Raw genomic sequence first — 12,555 nt, 5'->3', positions numbered from 1 at the left:
ATTGCACGGCACCATAGAGGGAGGAGGGCCGAGCCTCGGGGCCCTTGGGCTCTGGCTTTATGCTTCCTCTGTCTGTCCGGCACATCAGCACACCTCATATGACACGCAACACGTCTGCTAATGTGAGACTGGCTCATACAGAGAGGCTGCACAGTCTGACAGGAAATAACATGAGGAAGCTCTGCATCTGAAACTAGTCCTAAACACCATGATGAACAAGGTCCAAAGCTTTCTAAAGAAGACCCAAATCAACACCTAAAAATGCAAGAATCAATGCCCCTAAAGGGATTTTGACTTAAATGGAAATGATGTCCTGGACGACGTTCAAAGCCTTTCTAACATTAGAATTAAACTATAACTAGCCCAAACTATGGTCCAAAACGAGTCTTAAATCAGGCCTCAAAATGTCAGAAGCAATGTCCCAAACCCTTTCCAAAATATGTCTCAACTTAGAACATCATCATAAACAGGTTTAAAATAATGTACTGTTTAATATACATGCATCTACATGCGGTGCAGTGAGAGTCTGAGCTTCCATCAGGGCTGCACTGATAATCATAAAACTCAGTCAGTGCGCCCCAGGGCAGCTGTGGCTACAAAGTAGCTTGCTATTGCCAGTGTGTGAAAGTGTGTGTGAATGGGTGGATGACTGAATGTAGTGTAAAGCGCTTTGGGGTCCTATGGACTAGAAAAGCGCTATACAAATGCAGGCCATTTTACCATTTGTTTAACACGGACCAGAAAATGAACACGTGACAATTGACAGTCCCACGACATTCAGGCTACATAACTGGACACTCGATGGTGTTGACTGTTCTTCACACATCACCAGGGGACCGGTCAGGGTGGGTTTGCATTTCAGGTCTAAATTTTATATGAAGTGAATCTGACCCTGATGATAAGCAGGTTCCTGGCAAGCTGATGGAATTAGGTTTACTCAGCCTGCACTTAGAGGCTTTTTGTGAAGCTTGTGGCCTTGGCCTTGTGCTTCCTGTCTTCTGTCAGTTTGAGGCTTCTTACAGGTGGACGATCAGCTGCTCAGCTGCCGTTGCCTCTACTTGGGATGCAAAGCAGGTCGAACGTTTGGTGCGATAAGGCAGCTGCTTTTCATCATCGTGTCACTTTGGACAAACCCAGACTGGCTCTCCTCCTCCTCCTCTGTCAGGTGGTGGAGGTGAATGCTTTGGGCAGCAGGACTCTCTCAGCTCTTTATGGCTGCATTGTTCAGCCGAAGCCAGCGCTCCTCACCCAGCTGCCATAAAAGAAAAAAATAAACCCTCACTCTCCCCGACGCTTTTCTTGCCTCCATCAATTGAGAGTCGGTGGCTCATGTGTGAACTGAGATGAGGAGGGGGGGGGGGGAGGCAGGTCACTCCGACCACCTGGCCGCTAATTTGCAGATCAATAATGAGTTGTAATGGGACTGCTGCTCTGCATGAGTGCACACATTACAGCTGCATTGTTTCAGCACTTCAGTGAACTCTGAGTGCCGCTACACACACACACACACACACAGTTTCTCTGTGCAGAGAGACGGGGATGCCGAGGTGCCGCCGTGACCCGCTTTACAAATTCAAATCAGACTGTGTTCAGACGTCCCCCTCCTGCTGGTGGGGTTCATTATCTCTGCCAAGCAGGTGAGGCCTCGGTCTTTCACACACGACTCGAACAGTTTGGGGCATTTGGTAGAAAGTTTTGCTCCGAGTTTTTGAATTTGTTTTAATCATTTCAAGCTTTTCAAACACTTTGAGGTGAGGACCTTTTTCCATCATCTTTATTTGAAGGCTGGTGATTTGGCTTCTCCCAAATAAGAAAACTAAATGCTCACTCAACAAATCAAAATCTAACCTAAAAACTCCAGACAGTTAAAGTAAATGTGTTACAGCCATGTGTTCCATGTACTGGAGTTTCTCAGCTGTAAATCCTTAAGAACAAATAAAGAAGTTCAAAATATAAAAGTGCATCATAACGATGCCCAAACCATCTTAAACAACTCAACAATATTTGACCTTTTGAATTTGTCTGAACCCATTTAAAAACCAACATCAACATCCTGAACAATGTTTAAAGTAGAAATTGTTGAAAAGCTTTGCTAAATGCCTCTTTATCCAGCCCTAAAACTACCCTAAACACCCAAACACCATCCTGAACAGAAACTGATTTTAAACTAGTCTCAAACAACATCATCAACATCTCCCTGAATGTCTGAAATCTGGTTGTAAAAAAGCATTTAAAACAGCGTTTCAGCCGGCGCCGAAACAGAATGGAGAAATCTGCATCTTCAGCACTGGGCCAGAGTTTATCTGAAGATGACATCAGAAACATTCAGCATGAGCGAGTGCTGCCTCAGAGGAAGGGATTCAAAATAGAAATCATAAAATGTCGGATTTTATTCAGATTTGTTATGAAGCCGGTGAGAAAGCAGCAGTTTTACGTGAGCTGGAGATAATTGGGGCTGGTTTCAGTCAGCTGTGAACCCTGGCTACTGATTGGAGCTGAGCTCAGCGCATGTTAGCTGAAGCGGAGGTACAGAGAGGCTGCGAGGAGGCCAAATCTGTTTGAAAGTCGTCCACTTTAACGCCAATCCTGCCTCTCTCTTTCATGACTCTCCTTCTCGCCGCCTTCCAAAGACATCTTTATCCTCTTAAAAACAGCAGCCAAGGTCATCGGTGCCGTCCGCCTCCAAGGCTCGTCAAAGCCAGAGGAAGGTAGACGGCCCCTTCAAGTGGTCTGCACGAGCACAGAGGGTCCGCAGAGAGCGACGGTCGCATTAATCATTATTTCATTTGTCAGCTGGAAGAGAAGAGAAGGCAGAGGACAAACACGCATGCTGTATCTGCTGCTGATTTAGCTGGGCTCGGTTCAGTCACAGGAACTCAGGATTCAGGCTTCACCTCCCAGACCCCAAAACCGGGGTTTCATCTGCAGCCCATCATTTACTTTGAGATATGTAAGTGTGTGTCTAGGGAGAAGTGCGAGGTCATAGACACAGACCAAACAGGCTGAAATAGATTTATTCATAAAGAGCTCTTCAGTGAGAGCGCCTCAGACTGAAGCACAGAAACACAGAGTGATACTTCAGTCTCTCTGGCTCAGATCTGCTCAGTCATTTCTCAGGATTTGGGGCTAAACAAGGACTTCTAAACATTTCCATGAACATCTGTGACTTCAGTAACCATGACGACCACAGGAACAGCATTAGTGTTAACCTGACAGGAGCGTCCGTGAGGAAACATGGATCCTTTTTATTCATTGACCTCCTTACAGCTAAAACCTCAGTATAGATCATGAAGCCGTGCAACAATCGACCTTTTTGATCATCAGCTTGTTTGATCCTCACAGCTTCATAAGTCCCGCAGACATCTGCATGAGCATCAGCTCGTTTATCTTCATTACAAACTGCAGTCAGATCAGTTTTAAGTGTCAGAGTGACGATCGATCAGGGTCTGAAATCTGCGTCGCTACTCTGATGTCTGATCTGTTTTCTTCACCAAGTGCATTCTGGCTAAACTTTAAAGGGTCGTCTCGGCATGTGGGGTGGAGGTGTGATCAGAGCATGTTGGAGTAGATGAAAGCTCTCCTTTTACCTACATTTAGAGGTGGGGATCTTCGCCCTGCTGTGAGTCCTCCCGGGTTGGAATCATTTTCTCATATTTTGGAATTTTTGTGTTTGCTGAGATAGAAACGGTTAATTCTACTCTGATGATGGATCAGTTTTGGTCCAGTCGATGAATTCTGTGATTCGTGATAAAGTTTGAAGGCAGCTTTAATTTGATTTTTAATAATTGGAGGTATTTAACAAGCATGCTGCGCTGCACGTTCACTTTAATCAGCACCAATCACAGACTCAAGGGCAGGAGGAGGAAGTTTTACTTTCAGTCAGCACGTTTGTTTTGTGCAGGTTTCAGAAACGAGTGTCTGCTGCGTCTTCATCATCATCATCATCAGTGTTCAAGTTTCACCGCTGAGAGCGTGAATGAAGTCGGTATGAAGCACAGACGGAACCAGAATTATAATATTTCCTGATCAATGTTCAATTTTAAAAAGATGTTTTTAACATAAAAATCACATTTGATTGTTTAAAAACCTTTTGAAAGGAACATTTGTGTACTATTTTGTATGTGTACCAGTTTTTAATGTTTACTGTTTCATAAATAAGCAAACCTGTGCCCCTGTACCATAAAACACATTTAATTAAACTACAGCATCATATTCAGTACATGTATGAATAAATAATCAAATATTTTACATGCACAGCCGGGCCATACCCCGAGGTTAGCAGGGTTCAGGCCAGTGACCAAAGACTGTCTGAATTATGTTGTTATAAACACTGAGCTGCACTAACATGCTCACAGAGAAGTCACAGAGGTCACAGAGGTCAAACTCAGGATTTCAGGTTCAAATGAGAAAGATTCTCTTCTTATTTCCAGCTTTCTGTTTTCCTGCTGAGTCAGATTGTGAAACAGCGCCCCCGGTGGACAGAGTCCCCCTGTTTTTTGTAGAAACACTGAGTGCAGCTGAAGCTGCTGATGCTGCAAACCGATTCTGAAATGTGTCGTCTCTGCTGTGTGTGCGCCTCCTCCTCCTCCTCTTCCTGCTGCCGCTGCTGCTGTCGTCATGAAAAACCAAAGTTCATAACCTCCAAGGCTCGCCCGCCTCAGGCCATAAACCGTCCTTTGACCTGTTGAGACTCCAACACTGCTCACTGTTTACAGCGTTTACCCATCAAAAGTGGATGTGACGCAGAAAAGTCAGAGAAACTTCTGAGCTGATCTGTGAACACAGAGCTTTAATTTTTATGTCACCACCACAGTTTGAGAATTGAAGCTGTACTTTGTAAAACAGCTGCTCCTGGATCAGCTACTGATGAACAATCTTTAATTTATTTTAATTACAGCCAGAATAGTTCAATAAACACAAAACTCTTCCTTTGTTGACTTTCACATGTTGTGGTTTCATATTTTAGTTTTTTAGGCGTGAAATCACCTCAGTCTTCCCCTTATATCAAGTGTTCCAGATGGATGTTTGCATTGAACATCTTCCTAATAATTAAGTCAGAGTATGAACAGTAACCCCACCCACCTGCTTCTTAAGCCTTTTCTTTACAAGGACAGCCAATCAGAAGGAATTGGGAGGAGCTAAAGGAGCAGCCGTGGGTCAGAGACAGGAGAATTATTCTGATCCGTGTGTCATACCGAGCCGCTGCAGCAGGGTCCAGAAACAGATCCGGTTTAATGAAATCAAAGCTGATTGGACGGAGAAGGAGTTTGGCTTTATTTTTCTGTTTTCAGTTCTTCTCGTAGATGCCACAAACACAGTATCCTCGTCTGAATGTGACCCCGGCCCCTCCTCTCTGGTTTATCGCAGCAGGCCTGCGAGACTAGGGGAGGAGGACAGTGTATGTGCTGTAGAGCCTTGGTCTGCCTCGGTCATAGTGTAAACTTAAAGAAGGAAGCAGAGAAAATTCATTAAAAACAAGAAATCACTGGGCCGAGGAGGAGGGGGAGAAGGTCTCCTGAAGAGAGGGTGCTTAGGCTTGGAGGAAAGAGGCAGCAATTACCAAAATGAAAGCACTGCAAGAATTTTCATCTCTGCAGTTGCCATGGAAACCAACCTCGTCCTCCTCCTCGCTATGGAGCCGCAGCTCAATACAATGGAACGAAGGGATTTTCATAGAAGAAGAAAGGAGGGGAGGGAGCTGCCAGGAAACATGGAGGAGACGCTTGTGGCTCATTTATAGGTTAGTCTGACAGAAGGAGTTGGCCAATCAGGGTGCAGACATCAGAGGGGGGACAGGGGGCGCTGTGACGGGGCAGCACGCTTTAAAAGGAGATTAAACAGAGGGAGCAGAGACGACCAACAGGGAGGGGGGATGGGGGGTGGGAGAGGAGAGGACCAACAGAGAGGAAGGGAAGGAAGAAAGGAGTCATTTCACTGACTGCTGCAATATTTTATGCATTAAACAGTAAAAATCGATTTCTGGTATTTATTTTTGTACAGTTTGGAAACACAGACTGAACTTTGAGTGTTTTGAATGAATTCAGTGATCTGACTGTAATTAGGCACTCCTGAGCTTCTGTACCGACTCTTCCAGCAGGTGGAAGATGTTTTAAAGTTTCCACTGAGCTCCTCTGAGCAGCAGCAGCTACTTAAACAAAGAGAAGTCCTCGTTAGTTTGAAGTGACGACCCACTCGGCTGCTTTTCTGTCTGTTATTTATTTGTTGCCTGGCAACAGGAAGAAGTAAAACGCTGCTGACTAACGAGACGCTGGAAACTGAACGACTTCCTGAGGAAGATTTCTTCTAATGAAGTTGTGAGTTTCATGAGACCAGCCGCGCAACAGCTCAGAAAGGCGGAGCTTCTCGTTACGGCCCGCCCCACTGCTGCGGTTTGACTTGTCTGAGCAGAATAATCTCAGGTTCAGGTTAATGAAACGGTTTCCCAGCATGCAGGAGTGCTGTGGTTTGATGTAGGAGCAGCTCCCCTTGTGGTTAGTGTTTGTTACCACAGCAGAATGAGCCCACTGGACTATATGAATTAAAGAGTTCATGTGGCAGACTGACCCCGTGTTGTGTGTCAGTGATGATGCTGAGCAGATGGATTTAGACGCCGGACTCGTTTGAATCCTGCTTCAGGCGGGTGATCAGTTTGTTGATTTGTGCTTTCTGTGTTGGTGCTCGAGGAGCTTCCTGCTGAATAACTGCGTTTGTGTGTTTCAGATGCTGGGAACTCTCACTGCTGTGCCCATCAAGGTGCCTCAAGTCAGCTCCCTGCACCGGCTGGCAGGACAAGCAGCCACTGTGCTACCTCAGGTAAAACCACTTGCTAGGTCGTCCTTGTTAGTCTGACTCCACATCACGATAATGTGTCAGGGTCAGCAGAACAGTCTGAGTCTGTAACAGTAGCTGCTTCAAGCTGAAAGCACCAGAATGATGAAATCAAAGTGTTTCTGCTGAGCAGCTCAGTGCAGAGTTTAAAGCAGAGCTTCAGGTTTGATCTGCGGGAGAACGCCCACTTCTTCTTCTGTCTTTGTAAAAGCTGCAGAGTCGCTTTGTTTTGTGCTTCAGTGACACTGTGAGCTGCTTCACACACTGTAACAGTAAATACAAGACCGCTGAGGAGCGAGGAGGGAAAAAGAACAATTACGAGAAAAAAGAAAAGAGGAGCAGGAAGATGAAAAAGAAGATGAAGGAGGAGAAGACCAGGGAAAAAGAAAGAGGGAGATAAGTAGGAACTAGAGGAAGTGAAGAAGGAAGGAATGGAGGATGGAAAAGATGAGTTTTTTTACAACCCCTTTTAACTGTTTGTATTGTTTATATTGTCTATTTTATTACTTAACCTTCTGTTTATTTTAACCTTTTTGTACAGCGCTTTGTGACTACCTGTCTACGAAAAGCGCTTAATAAACTTAACTTACTTACTTACTTACTTAACTGGATGAAGACAAAAAAGAGTAAGAAGATGAAGAGTGGGAGGAAGAGTTTTTTGTGAAGCTGGGTTGTGTCTCTAAATCAGTGAAAATAAAAGTTTTATTTGGACGGTTCCTTTTTTCAATGAAACATTTGAATGGGATAAATTTGCATGGGATTTTATTTTGAAAGTCTTTCCCAGGTGGAAGTAAATCAAATGAAGTTTGGACACACTTGAAGAACCTGCAACATCCAGCAGGGGGCAGCAGAAACCAGAGCAGCACCACAGAGCTCACAGTTTCAGTCCCTTCATCATTTATCAGAAAATTCTCTCATAAATGTCTGAACTCAGTGTAACAGTGTTGACTCCTGCCTCACAGTGTGACTAGTTTAAACCATCATCTTCACCATCCTCCTCATCGTCGGGTATTCTTCGGATCAGGGGTGACACGTCATGCTCAGTCTCAATGATTTGTCCGAGTGCTTCAGGAAAAGTTGAGTGTGTGTTGTTAAAGGCTGTCCTCCTGATGTCCCCCTGCAGGTCAGGCCAAAGACCCAGATCCCCGACAGCCTTCCCCACAGCCCCTGCCAGGAGCTGCAGCCTCTCAGCCTGCAGCGGGCCGCCGCCGTGGTCAGCCCCAAGAGCCAGGGCCCCACCCTGCCCACCGCCAACAGCACCTTCAGCCCCGACCACCAGCCCAACGGCCAGAGCGATGCCTCACCGACCTCGGCCCCGTCGGGGGGCCCCGACTCTAGCAGCCCCGTCCACCACGCCTCTGCGGGGCCTGGCGTGGCCTACGCCATCATTGCTGCCTCCCCCGCCACCGGCAATGGGATGTCTACTGTCAGCGAGGCTGTCAAGGTGCGAAAAACAGACAGAAACCACGTTAATAATAATAATAATAATAATAATAATAATAATAATAAACCATTCCCCTCCTGGGAAATGGTTTGGACAGCTTTGGACATGTTTCCAGCCTTTAAGTCAAACTTTCATATTGAGCCATTTGTTAGTTTTCTTTGGTGCCCCCTGGTGGCGGAGCCTGCTGAAACTCAACTGTTTTTACTGTTGATCAATGTGTTTGTGTCTGATTACTAAAGCTAAACTCAGACTTCACTGAAGCTGGTTTAAAGATTTTTAATCTGGTTAAATGAAATCGAAAGGAGCCAGTTGAGGTGGTTCGGGCATCGGACAAGGATGCCCCCTGGGCACCTCCTGGATGAGGTTTTCCGGCATGTCCCACCGGGAGGAGGCCCCGGGGCAGACCCAGGACACGCTGGAGAGATTATATCTCTCGGCTGGCCTGGAAACGCCTTGGTGTTCCCCCCGGATAAGCTGGAGGAGGTGGCTAGGGAGAGGGAGGTCTGGGCTTCCCTGCTTGGGCTGCTGCCCCTGCGACCCGGCCCCGGATAAGTGGAAGAAAATGGATGGATGGATAAATGAAACCGGAAGTCATCTACACGGGGCAGGTCACATCTCCTCTGACGTCACCTGTTTGTTTTCAGGTGATTATCATCCAGCCGCAGGCGCCCAGCAGCACCGAGGGGTCCCCGGCCCCGCCCACCCCCAAATCCCCATCCACCCCCAAATCCACATCCCTGAAGAAAGACGAGGACCCCGAGGTGAGACGTTACTCTTCATCTTCATCATCATTACAGTCAGCAGTCAAATCCAACTGAACTTCATCCTCACGTCGTCTCTCTCTCTCTCACTTTTCCAGAAAATCGCCTTCATGGTCGCCCTCGGCCTCGTCACCACTGAGCACCTGGAAGGTGAGTTTCCGGCTGCTCAGAAGTAACCAAGTACTTTTACTCGAGTACTAACCTGATCGACTTTATGTGTCAGCTGCTCCTCATTACATTTTGAACAATTCAGAGAAAACATTAAAAAAAAGCTGAAGGTACACTCTGTTAGCAGATGAAACAGCAGTTTTTAAAGTGTTTGTGTTTCTGTGAACAGAAATCCAGATGAAGAGGCAGGAAAGGAAGAGGAGAAGCACAGCCAACCCGGCCTACAGCGGTCTGTTCGAGCCAGAGGTAAGAGAGCCAAAAAACGCTGCGATCGCCTTTAATCTAGATTAAATGAGGAATGTGAGTAGTGCTTGTGTTCATGCTCTCACTCTGTCCCTCGTGTCCCTGCAGCGTAAACGCCTGGCGTCACATTACCTGAGCAGCTCACTCTTCCTGTCAGCACGAGGTAAGGAACAGCTCACCATCCTCTGCCTGCATCAGCATGTTTACACAGCTCACAATCAAACACTTTAACTCCACGTTCTCACAGTTTTAAAGTCAGTTTCATCTCTCATTACCCAGCAGCAAAAGCAGTGAAACATGACCTTTAACCTCATGGGCTATTTCACTGATCCTGAACTGAACTGTTCAAATTTGGTTCCGAATGTGCCGATTTCACCTTCAAGTCCTCACGATTCATGGTTCAGACATCACTGGACTCCCTAGGGTGACCTCTGACCTGCCAGCAGGAAGTAGCACATGCTGATGCTCATTCACTCATTCCTTCATTCACTCATTCACTCAGCTCATTGATTGCAGTGATCTGATTGGTTGATCTTGACTCGGTTACTAACCTACCTGAGATGTTTTAACTGAATGGCCTGCACGGCTTCTCCTCTAACCTGCCACTAACCTCTGCTCTGCTTCAATCCACATGCTAGACTCTGAGGATTTCTGCTGGAAGGTAGGTCATGTGATTCATGATGTCATACCCGTGTTTCAGGTCTTCTGTTTTCAGATGTGCATTAAAGTTCTTCATTTAAATCATCAGCCCGTCTCTCTTTTCACTGTCACTGACACTGCGAGATCATAGGCTAGCAATGTGTCAATCCCAGGTAGCCCCGCCCTAAACTGTCCCCTGCTTCTTGCTCTTCTAATGGGACGTCATTTCCAAAATGAGCTACATGTTTTATTGCAAAAGTATCAGATGGAGTTCACTGAGCTCAGGGGTCAGCTGGCTGGAGGCTCCCCCTGCTGGCTGTTAGAGAAAATGCAGACCCTGGTGGATGAGACCGGTACTGATGGATGCTTTTCGTGCTCTGACAGCAGGACTTGGAGCATGATGACCACTGTGCCGTATGTAAGGAGGACGGCGAGCTGCAGCAATGCCACAATTGTCCTCGAGCTTTTCACCCCACCTGCCTCCACCCATCGCTCAAAACCCCACCCAGAGGCCCCTGGTACTGCCCCAAGTGCCAGAAGAAGGTACGACCTTCCCGTCCTCACAGGTTCAAAGGTTTTTGGCTTTCGGTGCTTAGCATGTGTGTCTAACAGCATCGATCTGTTTTCGCTGTCCAGGTCCTGAATAAGGAGAACATGTCATGGCCACAGAACTTCGTTCAGTCCTACGTTACACACAAGACGGGTAAGACACGCGGTGAGCGGCCATGTTTGTCCGAGCGTACTGACGGTGCACTGATACATGTTTGTGTGTGAGCAGTGAGGCAGGAGGAGAAGCGACGGCTGCTGAGGAGGAACAACGAGCTGAAGAAAGAGTGTGCTCACCTGGAGGAACAAGACAAGCAGCTCAACAAGACACTCAAAGTACGAACACACACAGAGTTCAGCGACACACTGTGGTCACAGGTCTGGGTCCAACTTTTCCTGCGCTTTTGATCCTTCGTAACTTCGTAGGTGCAGCAGCAGTCTTCACATTATAAGTCTTTCAGTGGGTTTAAAACTGATTTGGTTGCAATTTCTACAAGAGCTTAAATGTGAAACTTTCATGTGGACATGGATGCTGTAGTTTGGGAAAAATAACACAAATTAACTTTAAAAAAAACACATTATATATAGTTCAATTTTATTTACATAGTGTTAATTCACAACAATAACCACCTCATGGTGTTTTATACTGGAGTGACTTTATAATAATAGATTATGAAGATTTATGAATAGAATGAAGAAGAAACACTCAGTGCATCATGGGAATCCCCCAGTACCTATTGCAGCATAACTAAGGGAGGATTCAGGGTCACCTGATCCAGGCCTAACTATATGCTTTAACAAAAAGGAAAGTTTGAAGCCTAATCTTAAAAGTAGAGAACAGTACAGAAGAGCAGCCCGAAAACTGAAGGCTGTGCTTCCCATTCTGCTTTTAGGAACACTAGTACTTCTAGGAACAACAAGTAAGCCTTAAGGAAATGTATGGTCCAGAGGATGTGGACATTTCCTGTTTAGACAGCTTGATTAATCCTAATTTAGATTTCTGTTTTAACTGATAAAACACTCCTGTTGTCTTCCATAGATGGTTTCTCCATTTTGAAGTGTTTTCCTTTTTAGAGTTTAGTTACTAAAAGCTTCACTTGCACTGGCCAGCTCACCATCATTAACAGCACTAAATCAGAAAGGTGACTCATTACACATTTATTAGTGCACTGCATGGAAACACCACCAGAGGGCAGTATGCAGTAGTAAACAGCTGAGCTCAGTGAGCTGTGAAACAGAAAAAGGCATGCTAAACAGAGTGTAAGGGCCTGCTGATGAAGGCGAGGCAGCTAGCTAAAAAACGAAGCACTTTAAACTGCTGTCACCTTCAGATGAATGGAAGAAGGGTTCAACTGTGTTTAGCACGCCTCGTTTCTGTTTCATAGCTCACTGACCTCAGCTGTTAACACTACATACTGCCCTCTGGTGGCATTTTAAAGCATTGTATCATTGGCCTCTCAGTAGCCATCCCTGGTAGAACCCACGTTCCATTCAGGCAGATGGGACTGAACACCTGGTTATACCTGATTTTAACACCTGATCTGTAGCACGTAATACGTGTCCCCAGATGAGTGATCAGGATGCAGCTCACATGCTAATGCTGGGTGTGCCGGTGTACCTGTTGTACCTGACAGGAAGTTGCTCTTCTGTTTCCTGTTGCTGCAGCAATGCATGGACCTGCGGGAGCGCCTGCTGGGGCAGCAGAGAAACACTCAGGCGTCGCTCGACCGTCTCAAAACTCTCATTAGGTTGATCCAACGCGACCAGCTCATCCAGGTCACCATGACGACCACCGCCACCATCGCCACGTCGCTGCTCTCACAGTCCTGGATCAAATCCACCAGCACCACCGCCGCCGCCACCCCGCCGGGCCCCTCGGCCACGCCCCTGCAGACAAGCCACAGCCAGGACGACGTCAACATCTAG

General features: G+C 46.4%; 1 protein-coding gene across 1 annotated transcript in view; it reads left to right on the top strand.

Annotated features, from left to right (window-relative positions):
- The window catches only part of phf21b (PHD finger protein 21B), an 83,004-nt gene extending 70,449 nt beyond the window's left edge, over window positions 1–12,555 (top strand). The window contains exons 4-14 of the mRNA XM_085376534.1: window positions 6,721–6,813; window positions 7,952–8,272; window positions 8,917–9,033; window positions 9,132–9,183; window positions 9,371–9,447; window positions 9,553–9,607; window positions 10,083–10,105; window positions 10,468–10,626; window positions 10,720–10,786; window positions 10,862–10,965; window positions 12,295–12,555. Coding sequence (XP_085232660.1) covers window positions 6,721–6,813; window positions 7,952–8,272; window positions 8,917–9,033; window positions 9,132–9,183; window positions 9,371–9,447; window positions 9,553–9,607; window positions 10,083–10,105; window positions 10,468–10,626; window positions 10,720–10,786; window positions 10,862–10,965; window positions 12,295–12,555 — 1,329 coding nt within the window. The remainder of the gene's footprint in view (window positions 1–6,720; window positions 6,814–7,951; window positions 8,273–8,916; window positions 9,034–9,131; window positions 9,184–9,370; window positions 9,448–9,552; window positions 9,608–10,082; window positions 10,106–10,467; window positions 10,627–10,719; window positions 10,787–10,861; window positions 10,966–12,294) is intronic.

This window comes from Diplotaxodon limnothrissa, linkage group LG17 (assembly GCF_057381915.1).
Source record: "Diplotaxodon limnothrissa isolate DT_005_m linkage group LG17, D_limnothrissa_male_GT1.1, whole genome shotgun sequence".
Classification (NCBI taxonomy): domain Eukaryota; kingdom Metazoa; phylum Chordata; class Actinopteri; order Cichliformes; family Cichlidae; genus Diplotaxodon; species Diplotaxodon limnothrissa.
This window is presented reverse-complemented; position numbering and strand designations above follow the sequence as displayed.